The sequence below is a fragment of the Emys orbicularis genome, chromosome 7 (assembly GCF_028017835.1).
Source record: "Emys orbicularis isolate rEmyOrb1 chromosome 7, rEmyOrb1.hap1, whole genome shotgun sequence".
Taxonomy (NCBI): Eukaryota; Metazoa; Chordata; order Testudines; family Emydidae; genus Emys; species Emys orbicularis.
The window spans coordinates 99,178,864-99,197,432 of record NC_088689.1 but is presented as its reverse complement, the minus strand read 5'-3'; the positions used below and the strand labels follow the sequence as shown (position 1 = coordinate 99,197,432).

Here is an 18,569-nt window from a genome sequence, read left to right as displayed (position 1 = left end):
TTCTGTCCCTTTGGAGAGAGAGGCAAGCCACAATATTTAAGCCAAAATGTAACAGATCTAGGATTTCACACACACCCGAAAATGTAACCCTACTATAAAAAACTGGAAGGAGATTCCGGTCTCTCTCTGATGTGGCCAGGATCCGAGGGTCGGAAAGGAAGGAGGAAATTTGTGTCCTGGGAGGGGAAAAAGGAGGGTCGCCAGTCATATAATCATCACCAACAGGGTCACCTGCGATAGGTTTGGGGAGCACAGGGGGGAGATAGCCACCGCAGCGGATGGGTCATTCTGCACCAAGTTGCATCCCCCAACCTACAGCCAGTTGCACTGAAAGCAAGAGATCTCTGTGTAGGGGGGGAAAGACTGGGGATCACTCCCACACCTGCTCCCCTCCCTGCTGCCTGCCTCAGGTGGCAGGGTCAGGGCTCTGGAGAGACGCTGGACTCATCTTACTATGACTCCCTCAACACTCTGCCCTGCTGGGAAGCTCGTAAACAGTCAAGCAAATTAAATAAATAACAGCCCCCGTTGCGAAGCCTGCCCTTGTTGCAATGCAGAGACCGAGGCCTCCTCCCTTCTTATCCCCCTCCCACCCTCCCCAGAGCCAAGTTCAACCGGGCCTTGCAAAAACAACCCGAGGCCCCCGCCCCGCAACGCAGTGGGGAAGCTAAGGTGAGTCGCGCGGCTCGTCTCCTCTTCCTGGGGGCTGCCCCACCGGGGATGCCTGCAGCCTCATGGACCACCTGCCCCGCCTCTCTGCAGCTCGGCCTGTGCGGATCCAGGGAGCAGCCGATGGCTTGGGGCCGAGGTCAGGGGCTTGGATGCAGCAGCTCCCCAGCTCGGTGCATGGGATCCCGGCCCAGGCAGCGCCAACCCCCTGGTCCCGCAAGGCCCCCCCTCCCCAGCCAGCAGCCTCCCCTGCCTCTCTTTGATGCTGCACCGTTCATTAGGCTGACATTAAGTAACCTCTCAAGGCCACGTGACGCCCTTCCGGCCAACCCATTGGTCCCTTAAAAATAGAACCTGCGTCATTGCTGTAGGATGATGTCACCCCCAGCGGCCATTGGCTGGGCTGAGAGCAGGACTCGGCCCAGTTTTAAAGGCACAGGGAGCTCCCGGATGGACTGGGAGGAGCTCAGCAGGTAGTGCTCAGTTGCACTAGGGGTTGCTCCTACGGCTCACACCTTTTGCACCTCCACGAGGAATTGCCCACATTGGTGCACCAGGGTGTTGCTCAAGTGACATGACTGCAGCTGCCCCCGGGGCCCATTTGCACAGGAGGCACCAGGCGCTGTGCAGCTGCACTGGGAACGGCTCACCCGTTTGCACTAGGGGTCGCTCAGTTATTCCAGGAATTGCTTGCCCTGTTGCAGGAGGAATTGTGCACACGTGCCGGCAGAGCTCCTCACGCAGTTGTAGTGTCACTTGCACCGCAGGCCGCTCACACTATTGCATGGGGACATTCCCCAAACAGAGTGTGTGCAAAGTTTCTGATAGCTTCAAGTCAGGCATGTAAGGAGGTTTTGGCCTTGCAGTCGGAGAGCGCCCATCCCCAGCACTGGGAACATTAGCATTAATCATTTGACTGTGACATGATTACAACCTGATTTCCTCTGTGCTACTCAGACAGGGGCTTTCAAAATAAACGACAAGGGAGACTGGACACCAGAGATGGAATAAAGGGGTCTCAGTCCCAGCTGGTGAGGCTGGACAACTGCATCTCATGGGGGGTCCACCCACCAACCCCAAGAACTCCTACACTACCATCTTTAGAACAAACCAGAAATCATCCAGGATAAAATTGCACCTCAAATGCAGGAGGGAGCAAGTGGGATTTTTTAGTGGGTTAGAGCAAGAGGACCTAGGGGTTCTAGTCCTGGCACTGGGAGGGGAGAACGGTCTAGTGGGCTAGAGCAGGGAGTGCGAGTTGATTGTTGTGGGAGTGGAGCAGGGTCTCAAACAGTAGGATCAGAGGCGTTCAATATTCCTGGCTTTGCCACTGCCTCAGTTTCTCCCCTCTGTAGAAGGAGGATAATAGCACTTGCAGGAGGCTGGCAAACCTTTACTAATGAATTTTCATTGTGTGCTTTGAGGTCCTCATCTGAGAGCACCTAGCTCTGGCAGAGTGCTATGTACTCTATTCCTTCGTAGTGGTTATGATACACGGTGGGTGTTCAGAAACAGTTATTAGTGGAACCATGGCTAACAATGCCTCCCTTCCCCGTATTTATTTGCATAAATACTATAACCCCAGAACTTTGGGGTTCAGCCCAAATCCCCTCCAAAATAAGCCACCTGATTGTCAGGGGCTATGTTATTGCTGCTTGCAGGAGCATGCCACACTAAATGGTTAAATCAGCATCGTGCCCCTTTGCAGCATGGGAGTTGTAGGCAGAGGGTGCATGACAGGGACTCTAGCCTATCCTGCTGCTTCTCCTTCTTACTCTGTAACCCAGCCCTAACCCCCTGGATCTGTAATGGCTGCCTCTAGTGATGTAATGGGTGGGCCAGGCCTGCTCTTAAAGGGGCCTAGGAAGGTTTAGAGATGGGTCCCTCTCTAGCAGGGAATGGAAAATTCAGTTCTGCACAGCTGTTGCCATGCAGGTGGCTGCTGCCTTGCACTGGGGAGGATTGTCCTGGACTGTATTGCACTCAAATGGGAGTCATGAGCTGCGCCAGACTTGGAGGATGTGTTGCACTGAATTACATTGCACTGCTGTGCAACACACCAAAGAGAACTGCATTAAAGCTGGCGTGACAACACAGAACTGTGTTGCATTCAGCTGAATTGCACTGCAGTGTCTCAATCTGGAGTGCAGTTAATTTCACTGGAATTCACACAGGGCCAAATTCTCCTCTGGATGACTCTCTACAATCTCAGTGGTGTCACTGCATCCGTTCCATGGAAGCTTTTTGTAACTATGTACTGGCCTTTAAGGCCAGAGGGGATAGTTTGGGAGGCCATATACCCTGATTCCATGTGTCTGGGGACAGCAGATGAAGGCTGGAAAAATAATGGAAGTGACCATTAGGAAAGAGGAAATTGGTCCAGGGGAGCAGTTAGTGTCTGGGAGGGTGTGACAGGTTCCCCAGGTGCAACCTGGATCTGGGGTACCCTGGCATACCAACCTAGGCTCCCTCTCACACTGTGATGCTGTGACTAGCAAAAACCTCTCCAGGTACTGCACTTACACAGCCATCCACAGGCAAGGACACACCCAGCTGAGTTATATGAATACTTCTCCTAGCCACTTATAAACTAACAATTGAGAGGCTCCAGTCAATTCCTCCAGCCTAGGACCCCAGGGCTGTACTGTCTTGCTCTGGTCAGAAGCCTGACCAGTGTAAGTTTATTACCCAGTCCGCCCCTCCCTCAGTGTGGAGAGGACATGCACCAGCTTTTGTTCACTGAGCAGATTTCCCAAGCACTTCAACCAAAACACACTGTTTAAGGTAAAATATAAACCAGATAGATTTTACGTGATTATAAGTAGTAAGCGTAGAGATCAAAGTTGGTTACCTAAGAAATAAAAGTAAAATCACAATCTGAGCTCTATAAACTAGACAGGATTTGAATCAAGCAGTGTCTCACCCTGATGGGATAGTTCCTTAATACACAAGCTGGGGTTCTCCTTTCCAGCCTGGAACCACCCTCCCCAGTTCAGTTTTTGTTCTCCAGACACGTTTCCAGGTGTTGCGTTGTAGGGGAAGTGAGGCCAAGTGATGATGTCACTTCCCCTTTTTTATAGTTTCTTCCAACTTGCTGGAAAGACCCTTTGCTATGAAGTGAGTCAAGTCCATTGTCTACGAACTCTCTCTGAGAGGTCTCCATTGTATACAGTTCCTGGGATAGTCCTTGGGAGTGTCCTTAATAAGTCATCAACGCTGTCTGGCTTCTCCACCGTTGTACCTGAAAGGCTGCTTGGGGGTGTTTCCAACTTCACAACACATTTTAGTAACACACACATAGCAAAACTTTGTACAAAACATATAATAATCATATCACCATGGTAAACATGGGGGTGCCAGGGTATTGCTTTGGGGTACAGAGTGCCACAAAGGGGGAAGGTATTGGACCATCCCAAACCATTACTCCTTGAAGGGCCTAGGACCAGGAGCTTTGAAGAGTGGGCACAGCAAAATTCCACCCTCTCCCATCCAGCACAGACAAGGTTTGGAGTTTAGACCCACCTGGGGAGGATCAAGAAACTGAACAGTGACTGGCCAGATGACTCAAGAGGAAACTCCAAGCCCAGGAAAGGTGGGAGCTGCTCAGATGGAGGGGTTTCAGAGTAGCAGCCGTGTTAGTCTGTATCCGCAAAAAGAACAGGAGTACTTGTGGCACCTTAGAGACTAACTAATGCCCTAATAAATTTGTTAGTCTCTAAGGTGCCACAAGTACTCCTGTTCTTTTTGCGGATACAGACTAACACGGCTGCTACTCTGAAACCTGTCATTATGCAAGGCACTGCATTTAGCCGTATGGAGTGGAAATCCATCAACTTCATGAAAAAACTCGTACAGATACAGACAGACATCATCTTCCTTTCCAAATGCAAGCAGATGGACATCATACCAAAAGGACTAAAGGTAATATGCTCTAATAAATGTGTTAGTCTCTAAGGTGCCACAAGCACTCCTGTTCTTTTTTCAGATGGAGAGGAAGAGCTCAGCTGGGACACAGCCCCAGAGGGGAGGGCTTGTGAAACCCCTGACTCTGAGAACAGGCCAGGCAGACCAGAACTGAAATCCCCCAGTCCCAAGAAGGAGGGTTGGGAAGCCCTGAACTTAAAGAGGGTAGCTGGTTAATTTGAATTAATTAGCCCTAATAAAGGGGGAATATTGTTCTTAAAGACTCTGGGTATAACTGGATTATTCTCAGTACATATAGGGAAACTGAGGCAGGGTGCCTGGAGGGCTGTCCTAGGCCACAAGGGGCTGCTATGGGACAGCATCGATGTATAGCTTTGAACCTGCGAGCTACCAGGCACCCTCAACTACTCAGCTCCCCAAAGGCTCAAGCCCTAAATGAGAAGAGCATTTTGGCTCCGTGTTATGATGCAATTGCGTTGAAGCAGAAAGCACTCTGCTGCATTTCATTTCACTGGCTACAGTTGCATGCAGTGAGCAGCATCTCCTTGAAATGCAAGGGGCTGCACTGCACTAGAGGGACAGGGTAAGTAGTGTAGCCCCTGAATTGAGATGGAGGCTGTCACATTTAATTGCACCATGTTGCAATGCGTTGGAGTAGGTCACATGGAGTAGAATTGCATTAGGATACCTGACTTGAGGGGCCATGGGTGAAACCAGTGGTGGCAACGAGTGGGGGTACCTGACTGGAGGTGCCCATGGGTGTAACCAGGGCGGTAGGGACGGGGAATACGTGACTGAAGGTGCCCATGGGTGGGACTAGGGATGGCAGGGAGAGGCTCAGGGGTGAGGCTCAGGGGTGAGGCTGGGTGTGTGGGTGGAATGAGATAGACCAGCCCTTGCCAGAGGATTTGTGGGCCAGTCCCGTCCTGGAGCTGGATTCCTGCTGGGGACCGCCCCCTTCAGTGGGTGATGAGTCTGCCTGGTCTCAATCCATCTGCCCCCCTCTCTCTACCCCCCGTGGGGCCAGCCCTTTGGCCCCTTGCTTAGCACCATTAACATTGTGACATTCGGGGGCTGATTTTGAGGGGGACCCCCCTTGTAGGTGAACCTCTCTCCCTCCCATTGCGACACGAGAGGGTGTGGCCAGATGAGAAGTGGATGCACGGACCAGGCTGTGGAGACCAAACTTCAGCAATAGGTGACTGAGTAGCAGAACTGAAGGCACCAAATTGGGGGTCGGGGGGGTTATCTTGGTTCCCACAGGAAATGGGCTGGTGTGTGAATCCGGTAGGAGGGTAATGATTAACCCTAAATGTGCTGCTTTGACGTAAGAACGGGGGCACGCCTGTGGGGAGGTGGCCAGACCCAATCCGCTTGGATCAAGATGTGGGCTGGGGGAAGGAAAGTTGTTTGCTGGATGGATGTGTCTTTAAAGGGAGGGTGTGAGGTGAAGGGGGTGTGGAGGAGGTAGAAGAGAGTTAAGGGTTTAGAAGGTTAAAGGGGCAGAGACATAGAAAGGTAAATGAGGGCAAAGCCAGGGCTCCTGGCAGGGACTGAGACTTGACACAGCTTGTTGCACATGCGAGGCACATTGGCAAAGGATCCCCCACCCCACCCGGGAGAGATGGGTCGGGGGAGCAGAGATGGGCAGGTCACCCCAGAATTGTCTCACTCTGCATCATTAGCAACACTCTTGACTGGGTCTGTGACTAGTGCCAGCTTGCTGGGGGACGAGCCAGTGCTGGGGGCAGTGCCAGTGTCTGCTCTCCAGTGCCTGGGGCAGAGGCAGTGCCCGGTCCCCAGTGCCAGGGCAGAGGCAGTGCCTGGTCCACAGTGGCTGTGCCCAGTCTGGCGCCAGCCTTCTCTCTTCAATCCCAGCCCTGGATCCCAGTTCCCAGGTCTCCAGTGCCCACTTCCCCCTCCCTCCATGCCAGCTTCCTCCTTGTTAACAGCTGCCTCTAATTGTGGGGAGAAGAGGGGAGGGCACTCTGGGTTAGCAGCATAACATGACAGGAGTCAATCGTTAACCCCCCTCCCCACCTTCCCCTCTGCTCGGTATATAAGGCAGCCAGGAGCTGGGAAGAGCTGCTCCTTAAGGGAACCTGTGCCCATCTCTCCCTGCAGGTGCCCGTGTCTGTCTCTCCCTTGAGACACCCGTCTCTCCCTGCAGTCACCCCAAGAGGGGCTTGTGCCCATATCCCCCATCATCCGGTGTTCTCTGCCGCCCCCCAGCCATGGCCTTTGGAGACCTCCTGGAGAAGGTAGGCAGTGCAGGTCCCTTCCAGCTCCTCTGTGTTCTGCTGCTCACCGCGCCTGCCCTTCTCATTGCCAGCCACAATCTGGTGCAGAACTTCAGTGCCGCCTCCCCTGAGCACCAGTGCCGCCCTCCGCCACCGGGCACCAATGCCAGCTGGGTGGACAACACCACTGCAACTCGTGGGGGGCTCTCCCTGGTCCCGAGTCCAGAACGGTGCTGTCGCTTGGTGGGCACCCATGGGCAGCATCCAAGATCCAACAGTTCGCTGGGCAGGGCAGGCGAGACAGAGCCCTGCCGGGACGGATGGTACTACGACCGCAGCACCTTCTCCTCCACCATCGTCACTGAGGTATGGCTGATAGCCCCCCTTCTTCCCTGCTGCCCCAAGGCAGAGCCATGGGGTGGGGGCAGGGAGGGGGGACCCACGTAGGGGGAGGGGATAGAGTGGGGATTGTGGGGAGAGAGGGGGAGGGGAGGTGGGAGATGAAGAGGGGCGGGAACTGGGAGGACGGTAGGGGAGAGAGAGGATGGGGGAGAGTTGGGGAGGGGGCCAGAGAAGGGTGTGGGAGAAGGTTGGGTGCTGGGGGATACATGGCTATGGAGTTCCAGTCCCTCAGGTCAAGCCACTGACTGGGAGGGGGCCCCCTGGGGGCGCCATACCCCGTCTCTGTGGGCACTGACTGTCCGTCTGTCTGCCAGTGGGATCTGGTGTGTGATCTGGGCCCCCTCCCGGCGCTGGCGCAGACGCTGTTCATGGCAGGGGTGCTGCTTGGAGCCCTCCTTTTTGGAGTCTTCTCGGACAGGTGGGTGACGGGGGGTGTCCCCCTGAAACTAATGTCCCCCACCCTGGATCAGATCCCCTCTTCCTGCTGCCCTGGCTCAGACCAATGGGCCCATCCAGCTCGGTATTCCTCCATGCCCCCGGATCAGACCAATGGGCCCATCCAGCCTGGTATCCCCTCTACCCACTTCCCCCACCGGATCAGACCAATGGGCCCATCCAGCCCAGTGTCCCCCCGCCCCTGCCGCCCTGGCTCAGACGCATGGTCCAATGCTAGGTCATTCCATGACGCATGGAAACACTCCCTGGGTTGAGATGCACCCTACGTTTGCGAGTGGTTTACTCCTCACTTGTCACTGGCTGGTTATTGAGGCTCAGCTCTCCAGCACTGCCTGTTAACCACGGGTTGTGGGTGACAACCCCGGCTGTCAGCGAAGACACATCCGTCGCTGATCGGCGCTCGGCACTCAGCCAACAGGCATTAGCAAGGGCTGGTTATTAACAAGGGGGTCCCACGCTTTGCTGCTTCTGCTGGCCCAGCACTTGTACACACCGTGCATCCCTCCATCCCCCTGCACAGCTCCCTCTGCTGCATCCAGCCCCCTCTAGTTCAGGGACTCGCTGCAAGCCCCCTACTGCCTCCCTCATGCCAGGGTCATCCGTTATCCCCCAGTGCCAGGGGCTGTGGGCATACCCTCTTGCCCCCCATGTTCCCTTATTTACCCTCCCCCCACTGTTATTTGTCTGGGAGATGTAATTCCCCCCCCTTACACTCTGTTGGGAGGATGGGCAGAGCCGAGATGGAGTGTTGTCATGCTGCTAGTGCATTCATTGGTGCCCTCAGCCAGTTTTTTGATCTCGGGTGCTTGAGGCTGTGGCTCTGCTAAAGTGCTGCTGGGGCTCCGGATACCATCCATTTCCCTCTTCCAGTTGTGCCCAAATTCCCCATAGGGTTTTAGCCAGGGGTGGGCAATTTAGCCCAAGGGCCACATCTGGGAATAGAAATTGTATGGCGTGCCATGAATGCTCACGAAATTGGGGGTTGGGGTGTGGGAGAGGGTGAGGGCTCTGGTTGGGGGTGCGGGCTCTGGGGTGGGGCCAGAAATGAGGAGTTCAGGGTGCGGGAGGGAGCTCCGGGCTGGGGCAGGAGGCTGGGGGGGTGGGGTGAGGGCTCTGGCTGGGGGTGCGGGCTCTGGAGTGGGGCTGGGGATGAGGGGTTGGGGGTGCAGGAGGGTACTCCGGGCTAGGACTGAGAGCAGGAGAGTGATCAAGGCTGGGGCAGGGGATTGGGGCCCGGGAGAGGGGCAGGGGGGCAGGCTCCGGGCAGTGCTTACCTCAAGCAGCTTCCGGAAGCAGCGGCATGTCCCCGCTCCAGCTCCTACGTGGAGGCGCGGGCAGGCTTCTCTGAGTGTTGCCCCGTCCGCAGGCACTGCCCCTGCAGCTCCCATTGGCCGCGGTTCCCGGCCAACGGGAGCTGCAGGGGCTGTGCTTGGGACGTGGGCAGCGTGCGGAGCCCCTGGCTGCCCCTATGCGTAGGAGCCGTAGGGGGGACATGCCGCTACTTCTGGGAGCCAGGTGGAGCTATGGCACACGTGGAGCAGGGCAAGCCCTGGACCCTGCTTCCCGGCAGGAGCTTGAGGGCCAGATTAAAACGTCTGAAGGGCCGGATGCAGCCCTGGAGCCGTAGTTTGCCCACCCCTGGTTTTAGCAATTGGTGCCTGGAACGTTCCCTGAAATTCTGGGCTGGATCAGACACAGCACTCAAAGGTTATCATGTTGCAGACAGAATGAGAAATGCCAGGGAATTGGGTGTACGGCCAAGCTCCGTCAGTTACAAGTTACCGGCTATCAATGAACAATGATCAAGTGCTGGTCACTTGTTTCGATTATCAGTTATTTACCAGTAATGATCAGTGAGCTGGGGCAGTTACTGTTGATCAGTGATTATTATCTGTCAGTTACTGACTCCAAACAATCAGAGATGCCTCACAGAGTGCTGCAGTTTCCTGTGGCAGTGAGTACCGCAGGTGAACGGTCTGACATGTGAGAGCTGTGAGGCTTCCTCTGTGGTCTTACCCTGGACGCTCCCCCCTGTGATGCAGGTTTGGGCGACGGGTCATCCTGCTGTGTTCTCTGCTGTTGATGGCTGTCATGGGAACCGGGGCTGCCTTGTCCTCAGACTTCCTCACCTACTGCGCCTTCCGCCTGCTGAGTGGGGTTGGTCTGTCTGGCTTCCTCCTCAACTACATCTGCCTCAGTGAGTATCCCCAGGGCAGGGGGAATGGGACAGGGCCTTTCCCCTCTAGGGTGCACCAGCTACAATCCAGCCCCAGGGCAGGGGGACCAACTGGCTTGTGGGGGATAAGATATGGAGCTTTCTGCTCCACTGGGCACCATCTCCAATTTGGCCCTAGAGTGGGAGCTGGCTGGCTTTGGGGGATGGGATATGAGGCCTTTCCTCACCAATGGGCACTGGCTCCAATCCAGCCCCAAAGCGGAGGGACTGGCTGGCCTAAGAGGGTGAGGAATGGGGTATGGGGCCCTTCACCATAGGGGGCACCAACTCCAATCCAGGTTAATGATGCCCAGGGACCTTGCTCATCCAGTGTCCCATTGCATAGCATGCAATGACTTTGCTGTGTCTCAGCCCAGTTCCTAGCAGGAATATCTCGGCTGGCACTAATTGTGGGAGGCTCGAGTGGGAAGGCTGAAAGGACCACAAAAATGAGCCTCCCCATCCCCAAGGCTGGCCTGGGCTGAGGCCCATGAGTGATAGGTGTGGGGAGGGGCTTGGGCTGAGAAAGGAGCTCAGGAGTCATCCCCCAGCTCAGATGTTTCATCTCTCTGCCCCTGCCCAGGTCTGGAATGGGTCCCCACCAAGTCCCGTGTTCTGGTGGTGACATGGCTGAGTTACTGCAGCACGGCAGGCCAGGTGGTGCTGGCTGGCCTGGCCTACGGCATCCGGGACTGGCGCTGGCTGCAGCTGGCCATTTCCACCCCCTTCTTCATCTTCTTCCTCTGCGCCTGGTGAGTCCCCCATCCTCAGAAGGGTCTTGGAGAGGAGTGGGGTCCAGTAGTGAGAGCAGGGGGCTGGAAGCCAGGACTCCTGGGTCCTACTCTCTGCTTTGGGAGGGGTGTGGGGTCCAGTGGTGAGAGCAGGGGAGAGGACTGTGTTCTATTCCCAGCCTGGCCACTGCTTAACTCTGTGACCTTGGTGGGGGCAAATCACATCCCCCCCATGTCTCAGTTTCCCCCTCCATAAAACAGGGGGCTGAAGAAATGACAGAAAAGTGCTCTGAGATCCCCCAGAGATCAGCCTCGTCTGAGTGGCGTCCCGGCTTCTCCCCTCCCCAGGTGGATCCCAGAGTCCGCACGCTGGCTCATCGTCAACCACAGGCCTGTGATGGCGCTGAGCAACCTGCAACGGGTGGCCCGGATCAACCGGAAGCAGCTGGGTGGGGACAGCATCTCCCTGGAGGTGAGATGATGCCCTTTGACCCCTGGGGTCACAGCATGTCCCAGCCCTGATACCCAGCTGGGGCTGGCCCTGGCGAGGGGGATGGGAGGTCCTTGGGGATGCCCCAGTTGGGTCGGCACCTGGCCCATCTCCTTACCTGCATGGCACCGGGAGCTGGGAAAGCCAAAAGGGGGCAGGGTCTTGTCCAGAGAGGAGTCCCCCCCCCAAACACAGTGGGGCAGCGAAGGGAGCGGAAGTTCCTTTGTGGGGCATGGAGCTGCGGGGGGCAAAGGCATGAGAGCAAGAGGCGCACATCACGCAGGGGGAGGGCCCTGATCCAAACTAGGGTTGAAAGGACTTAATCTCTCCAACCATCCAGTTCTGTGCACACACATGTCTGTCCCTCCCTCCCCACACACACCTGTCCTCTGTCCCTCCCCACACACACCCGTCCATCCCTCCCTCCCCACACACACCCGTCCATCCCTCCTTATCCACACACACACGTTCTCCGTCCCTCCCCAACCATATCTGTCCATCCCTCCTTCCCTCCCCAAACATACCCGTCCATCCCACCTTATCCACACACACCCGTCCATCCCTCCATCCCCACACACACCCATCCTCCGTCCCTCCCCAACCATATCCGTCCATCCTTCCTTCCCCACACACACCTGTCCTCCGTCCCTGCCCACACACATCCATCCATCCCTCCCTCCCCACACACACCCCTCCATCCCTCCTTATCCACACACACCCGTCCTCCATCCCTCCCCAACCATATCCGTCCATCCCTCCCTCCCCACACACACCTGTCCACCCCTCCCTCCCCACACATACCTGTCCATCCCTCCCCACACACCGTCCACCCCCCCCATACACACCCGTCTACCCCTCCCTCCCCACACACATCCGTCCATCCCTCCTTACCCACACACACCGTCATCTGTCCCTCCACACACACACCCATCCATCCCGCCCTCCCTCCTTCCCCAGATACATCCGTCCATTCCTCTGTCCCTCCCTCCCCATGCACACCCATCCGTCCCTTCCTCCCCCACACACCCATCCATCCTTCCATCCCTCTCTCCCACACACCCGTCCATCCCTCTGTCCCTCCCTCCCCATGCACACCCATCCATCCCTCCCACCCCACACACACCCATCCATTCTTTCATTCCCACATACACCCATCCATCTCTCCCTCCTACACACACCCATCCATCCTTCCCTCCCCGCACCACCCATCCATCTCTCCCTCACACACACACGTCCATACCTCCCTCCACCCACACACACTCGGCCATCCCTCTGTCCCTCCCTCCCCACACACACCCGTCCAGCCCTCCCTCCCCACACACCCCCATCCATTCTTTCATTCCCACACACACCCTTCGATCTCTCCCTACACACCGTCCATCTCTCCCTCCCACACACACCCGTCGATCCCTCCCTCCCCGCACACACCCATCCATCTCTCCCTCCCTCCCACACACACCCATCCATCCCTCCGTCACACACACATGTCCATACCTCCCTCCCCCCACACACACTCGTCCATCCCTCTGTCCCTCCCTCCCCACACACACCCATCCATCTCTCCCTCTCACACATACCCATCCATCCCTCTGTCCCTCCCCCCACACACCCATCCCTCCCTCCCTCACACACACATGTCCATACCTCCCTCCCCCCCCCACACTCATCCATCCCTCTCTCTCTCTCCCTCCCTCCCCACACACACATGTCCCTCCCTCCATAGGCGCCAACTCCGTGGGTGCTCCCAGGCTGGAGCACCCACAGTGAAAAATTGGTGGGTGCTCTGCATCCACCGGCAGCTCCCTGCCCCGCCCCAGCTCACCTCCGCCTCCTCCCCTGAGCACGCCACGGCTCCACTTCTCCCTCTAGCTCCCAGTGCTCGCTGCCACGAAACAGCTGTTTCATGGCGGCAAGCGCTGGGAGGGAGAGGGGAGGAGTGGGAACGCGGCGCTCTCGGGGAAGAGGCAGAGCTGAGGCGGGGATTTGGGGAAGGAGTCCCATGGGGCAGGGAGGGGGCGGAGTTGGGGCGGGGACTTTGGGGAAGGGATTGGAATGGGGGTGGGGCAGGGGTGGATTCAGGGCGGGGCCAGAGGTGGGCGGGGGTTGAGCACCCACCGGTGCTGGAAAAAGTTGGTGCCTATGCCTCCCTCCCTCCGGCCCGTCCGTCCTTCCGTCCCTCCCTCCCCACACACAGCCGTCCGTCCCTCCCTCCCCACACACAGCCGTCCGTCCCTCCCTCCCCACACACAGCCGTCCGTCCCTCCCTCCCCACACACAGCCGTCCGTCCCTCCCTCCCCACACACAGCCGTCCATACCTCCCTCCCCCCACACAGCCGTCCATCCCTCCATCCCTCAATCTGTTGCTCTGGGGCTGGCCCTCTCCCAACATTCAGGGCTGGGATTTGCCCTCCCCCTGTTACCCTCTCCCAGTGGCCAGGCTCCCAGGGCAGACACCAAGGCCAGAGACCATGGTCAGGGTCTCATGCTGAGCTCCTGCTCCCCAGCCTCAGCCCTGCGAGGCTCCCAGTTAGAGAAGATGGGGGGTGGGGCTCTGGAGCTGGCTAGGTCCTGGGCTGGGCCAGTGGGGCCAAGGGAAGGGGCAAGTCCGTGTCCAGCCTCCTCCTCGCCTGGGGCCCTGAGCGGCCAGGGCACTGCTGAGCCACCTTCTCTCTCCTAGATGTTGGAGAAGGTGGGGGGCAGCCCCACTGGGAAAAGCACCTGCTCCTGCCTGGGCCTCTTCCGCACGCCGGCCATGAGACGCATCTCCTGCTGCCTCATGAGTGTCAGGTAAGGGCCCTCTGCCTGGCCAGCCTGCAGCTCAGAGCCTCCAGCACCAGGGAGTGAACCTCCCGCTCCCCGGAGGGGATGGACAGAGCCATACATCCACAACGGGATAAGGGTACCTATCGGGGCATGGCTAGATGGTGCTGGGTGGAGGGGTAGAGTTGGAACTGGATAGAAGGTCAGCTATGGTGATAGAAGAAAAGGAGAAGAGGATCCATGGGGAGAGGGAAGGATGGACAGATAGTCCAACGTCTAGGATTTAGTAATGAGGATGGATGGACACAGATACATCTTCCTGGATCTAAGGAGGGGATGGAGGGTCTGAGGGACTCAGGTACCTCTGCGAGGATGGGTGGATGGATGGACATAGCTAAATCTCTGAGGAGGGGTGGAAGGATGGACAGAGGGACACATTTGTGAGGATGGACGGGGGAGGGATGGACACAGATGTATCTAGGGGGATGGATGGGGGAGGGGTGGACACAGATGTATCTAGGGGGATGGACGGGGGAGGGGTGGACACAGCTGTATCTGGGGGATGGACGGGGGAGGGGTGGACACAGATGTATCTGGGGGATGGACGGGGGAGGGGTGGACACAGATGTATCTAGGGGGATGGACGGGGGAGGGGTGGACACAGATGTATCTAGGGGGATGGACGGGGGAGAGATGGACACAGATGTATCTAGGGGGGTGGACGGGGGAGAGATAAACACAAATGTATCTAGGGGGGTGGACGGCGGGAGGGATGGACACAGATGTATCTAGGGGGATGGACGGCGGGAGGGATGGACACAGATGTATCTAGGGGGATGGACGATGGGAGAGATGGATACAGATGTATCTAGGGGGATGGACGGGGGAGAGATGGACACAGATGTATCTAGGAGGATGGATGGGTTGTGTATACCCCTTCTGTCACAACCTCGCTGAGCTCTCCATGTCACCTGTGAGTCCTGCCCTCTGACCCATCTCCGCTTTGCTCTGCAGCTTCTCCACCAACCTGGCCTACTTCGGGCTCTCCATGGACCTGTCAGCCTTTGGCCTGGACATCTTCCTGGTGCAGACGTTCTTCGGGGCCATTGACATCCTGGCCAAGATGGCCTGTGCCCTGGCCCTGAGCTACTTTGGACGCCGAGCCATCCAGGCCAGCTCCCTCATCCTGGCCGGCATCTTTCTCCTGGGGAACATCCCTGTGCCCAGAGGTAAGGAGCCCCCGAACCCCAGGTTCTCAGCCCACTCAACCTCCAGCAGTGATGGGAGCCAGGTTGGTCCCACTGAGCTGGGAAGTGGGGGAAGCCCTTGTGACATGGCTCTCCCAAGAGTCTCCTGTCCCGTGATCTTCAGGAGAGACGGCTCGGGGATTAGAGTGGGACGGTGGGGCTGTGAGTCAGGATTCCTGGGTTCTATCCCCAGTCCTGGAAGGGGAGTGGGGTCTGATGATTGGAATGGGGTGGGCAGCTGGGAGTCAGCACTCCTGGATTATATTCATGGATCTGCCTCAGACAAGCCACTTCACCCATGCCTCAGTTTCCCCACTGTGAAATGCTGCCATGATTCTTTGCATGGCTCATGTGGCAGCTGTGCCGTGAGACTGCAGTGACTGAAACGTGCACTGGGCTTTGTGATCTCCGGGAAGGCCAGTTCCACATCCCCATCTCTCCCCTCTCCAGAGATGCTGATGGTGCGACTGGCTCTGGTAGTGCTGGGGAAAGGATGCCTGGCTGCCTCCTCTGTCTGCTCCTTCCTGTATGGGGGAGAGCTCTTCCCAACTGCTGTCAGGTAAAATCAGGACTGGGATTCCCCATCTCTGTGATTGTATAAACAGCCCCTGTGCCCCTCCCCAGGGGCGGCTGCATCTCTGTGCGGGGCGTGCTGTTATTGTTACGAGTCTCTCACAGCGCGCTGTGTCTGGCAGGCAGACAGGCACTGGCTTCACCACCGTGATGGCTCGTCTGGGCGGCATGGTGGCCCCGGTGGTGCTGATGGCCGGGCAGCAATTTCCCTTCCTGCCGCTGGTGATATTCGGGGTGGCTCCCATCGTGTCCGGCATCGCCGCCTGCTTCCTGCCAGAGATGCACAACGTCCCCCTGCTGGACACCATAGAAGAGGTGGAGGACAGGTGTGAGTCACGGGCTGCTGGGGTACATCTCCCGCTGCCCTTTCCCCCTGCAAACCTCTTTTCCTTCCCCGTCAATCCCTTCCCACCTGCCCTTTCCATCCTTTTCACTCCCTCCCTCTTTTGTTCCAGAGCCAGGAGGAAAGGCGAGGAGGCGATCGCCGGGGAGACCATGGCTCACATTGTCCACTCAACCAGGATCTGAGCAGCCTTCCCCGCCCCCAAAGCCCCCAGTCCTGGCCCCCCCAATGCACAGGTGGAGGCTGCACCAAAAGGCCCACGTGAAGGGAGGAGCCACCTGCTGCTCCCTTTGCAACTTAGGAATCAGCCCCCTTAAAGAGACAGGGCAAATGGGGGGGCGGGGGAGTCTGAGTTGTGCCACTGAGCTGCCCCCTAGTGGGGGACCCTACGCCACACATGCAGGCAGCCTGTGGGGCATGGACAGAGCAGGGAGACACCTCCCTGAACAACTTTGCCAGGTGTGACTGTACCGGCTCCCCTTGCTGGTGTATATTAGCCTGACACCCGCCCCTCCCTCCGGCCTGGCAGGGCTGTCAACTGGCTCCCCCCAGTGGTATGTATTGGCCTAACACTCGCTCCTTCCTTCAGCCTGGTGGGGCTGTGAACTGGCTCCCTCTGGTGGTGAATATTGGCCTGACACCCACCCCTCCCTCCAGCCAGGTGGGGCTTTAAACTGTCTCCCGCGGGTGGTGTGTATTGGCCTGACCCCTACCCCTCCTCTGGCCTTGTGGGGCTGTGAACTGGCTCCTCCTGGTGATGTATATTGGCCTGACACCCGCCCGTCCCTCTGGCCTGGCAGGACTGTGAACTGGCTCCCTCTGGTTGTGTGTATTGGCCTGACACCCACCCCTCTAAAGTGACCCTCCCTACTGGGGGAGGGGAGCTCAGCGTCTGTGGCCCGTCCAGCCAGCAATGATGGTTCATGCGATGCAGGTTTCTGTCCTACTGCGAGCTGAGACCCAGCCAACAGATTTCATAGCTGCTGATGAGCCACTACCAAGCTGGGCTTGGATTGGATCCTGCGGCCGAACTGATGCTCTGACCCCTTTTGGGGCAAATTGAGCAGAGTGGGGAGAAGGGCCTGGGGGCTCTGAAGGCATCGAGGGCTCCCCATTAGGTGCAGGGGACTGGGGGGCAGCTAGGCAGCTCAGCGAGGCTGTACAGGAGGTGTGGCGGCTGGATCCAAACTGTAACATTCACCAATGGGGCTGGAGTTTGGAGTGACCCCTCTATGTGGGGTATGAGCCCCCAGGCAGCAGGGACAGGATGTGTGTGGGGGGATTTCCTGCACTCGTTCCTGTGGCCTTCTGTACATTTTGTAAATGTACTAAGAAATGTACTCAGCCACACTAAGAAATTCCCCTTGCTCCATGTCCCTGATCCCTGCACACCAACCACCCCATGGAGTCAGGGCTGGAGCTCCTCTGGAAACAGGGGCGGGGGCATGTTTCTCCCTCCAGAAAGTATTGATATTTTCTGCAAAAATCTAAGTATTTTGATTCTGAAATGCCACTGCAGTGCCTCATGGGAGATGTAGTTTGGCAGCCTCCTGCTCCTGTCTTCTCTGTGAGATGGGTGCCCTGGCCAGACTACATCTCCCATGATGCACCATGGTCTCCCCTCTTGTAGATGGGAAGGGAATGCATCTTGGGAATCCCTGACTGGTGCATCATGGGTGATGTAGTTTGGGTGCCTCATGCACCCATTCTCTTCTAGGCTGGGCTCCCAGGATAGACTGCATTTTCCCATGATGCACCACACTCTCCCCACATGGGGGTGCTGGGGGTCAGAGGCAGGCAGGCTCCTGCAGGGGTGCTGGGGACCATGTACATAGCAGTTTCCACACCCTAAAGAAGCTGCGTCAAGTGCTGGCTACTAGCAGAAGGGGGAGGGGTGTCTGGTGATATGAGCACCCCCGTGTTACCCCTGTGCTGTGGTAGGAGACTAGATCCCCTAGGGGGAAGACTGGAGGGGACAATCTAGCCCTGGATACCAGGTGAGTCTCCTGTTCTGATCATCTCAGGCAGTAATCACCAATCTATGTGGGGTGGCAGGGCTGCCGAGAGGTGGTGGACAGGTGTAGGGCTAGGCAGGGGTAGATTGGGGGCACCCCAGGGATGGGTGGTTGGAGGGGCAGAGATGGGTGCCCCAATGGCTGGGGTGGGGCAGAGAAGAGGGATGTGCAGTGATAGATCAACAGACCCACAGTTTAGGCTGCAGGGGGAGGTGAGAAGTGCATGTGGGTCTTATCCAGGGTGATTTTAGATGATCTCCCAAGTTTGCTATCAGGCTGGCCCTGGACTGGAAGATCTCCTTGGGCTGGTGCCTGCAGGGGCATTCCTGGCCCCGATCCCTCCTGGGGGTGTAGGAGGTGCCCCCTGCCGGCAGAGATACCACACTGCCCACCCCCCAGGGTTGCCATCTGGAGAGATGACACGGCCAGTTGAGCGCTGTGGATGCAAAGCAGAGCAGAGCCCTGACAGAAGCGACGTGGCGACGGCCTGCCACACAGGAACA

At 57.6% G+C, this 18,569-nt stretch overlaps 1 protein-coding gene across 1 annotated transcript; it reads left to right on the top strand.

Annotated features, from left to right (window-relative positions):
• The first annotated feature begins 6,827 nt into the window (after window positions 1–6,827).
• LOC135880998 (solute carrier family 22 member 6-like) lies at window positions 6,828–16,236 on the top strand. Its single transcript, XM_065407467.1, has 10 exons — window positions 6,828–7,199; window positions 7,550–7,653; window positions 9,734–9,888; window positions 10,490–10,658; window positions 10,986–11,109; window positions 13,806–13,915; window positions 14,903–15,117; window positions 15,586–15,694; window positions 15,831–16,034; window positions 16,164–16,236. The coding sequence occupies exons 1-10, from the start codon at window positions 6,828–6,830 to the stop codon at window positions 16,234–16,236; spliced, it is 1,635 nt and encodes a 544-aa protein (XP_065263539.1).
• The last annotated feature ends 2,333 nt before the right edge of the window (window positions 16,237–18,569 follow it).

Bases quoted from the DNA above. Each gene is read 5' to 3' on its own strand.
- LOC135880998 (XM_065407467.1), top strand. From the start codon at position 6,828: ATGGCCTTTGGAGACCTCCTGGAGAAGGTAGGCAGTGCAGGTCCCTTC. The intron at 7,200-7,549 runs GTATGGCTGATA...TCTGTCTGCCAG, and splicing joins CCTCCACCATCGTCACTGAG to TGGGATCTGGTGTGTGATCT. The intron at 11,110-13,805 runs GTGAGATGATGC...TCTCTCTCCTAG, and splicing joins GGGACAGCATCTCCCTGGAG to ATGTTGGAGAAGGTGGGGGG.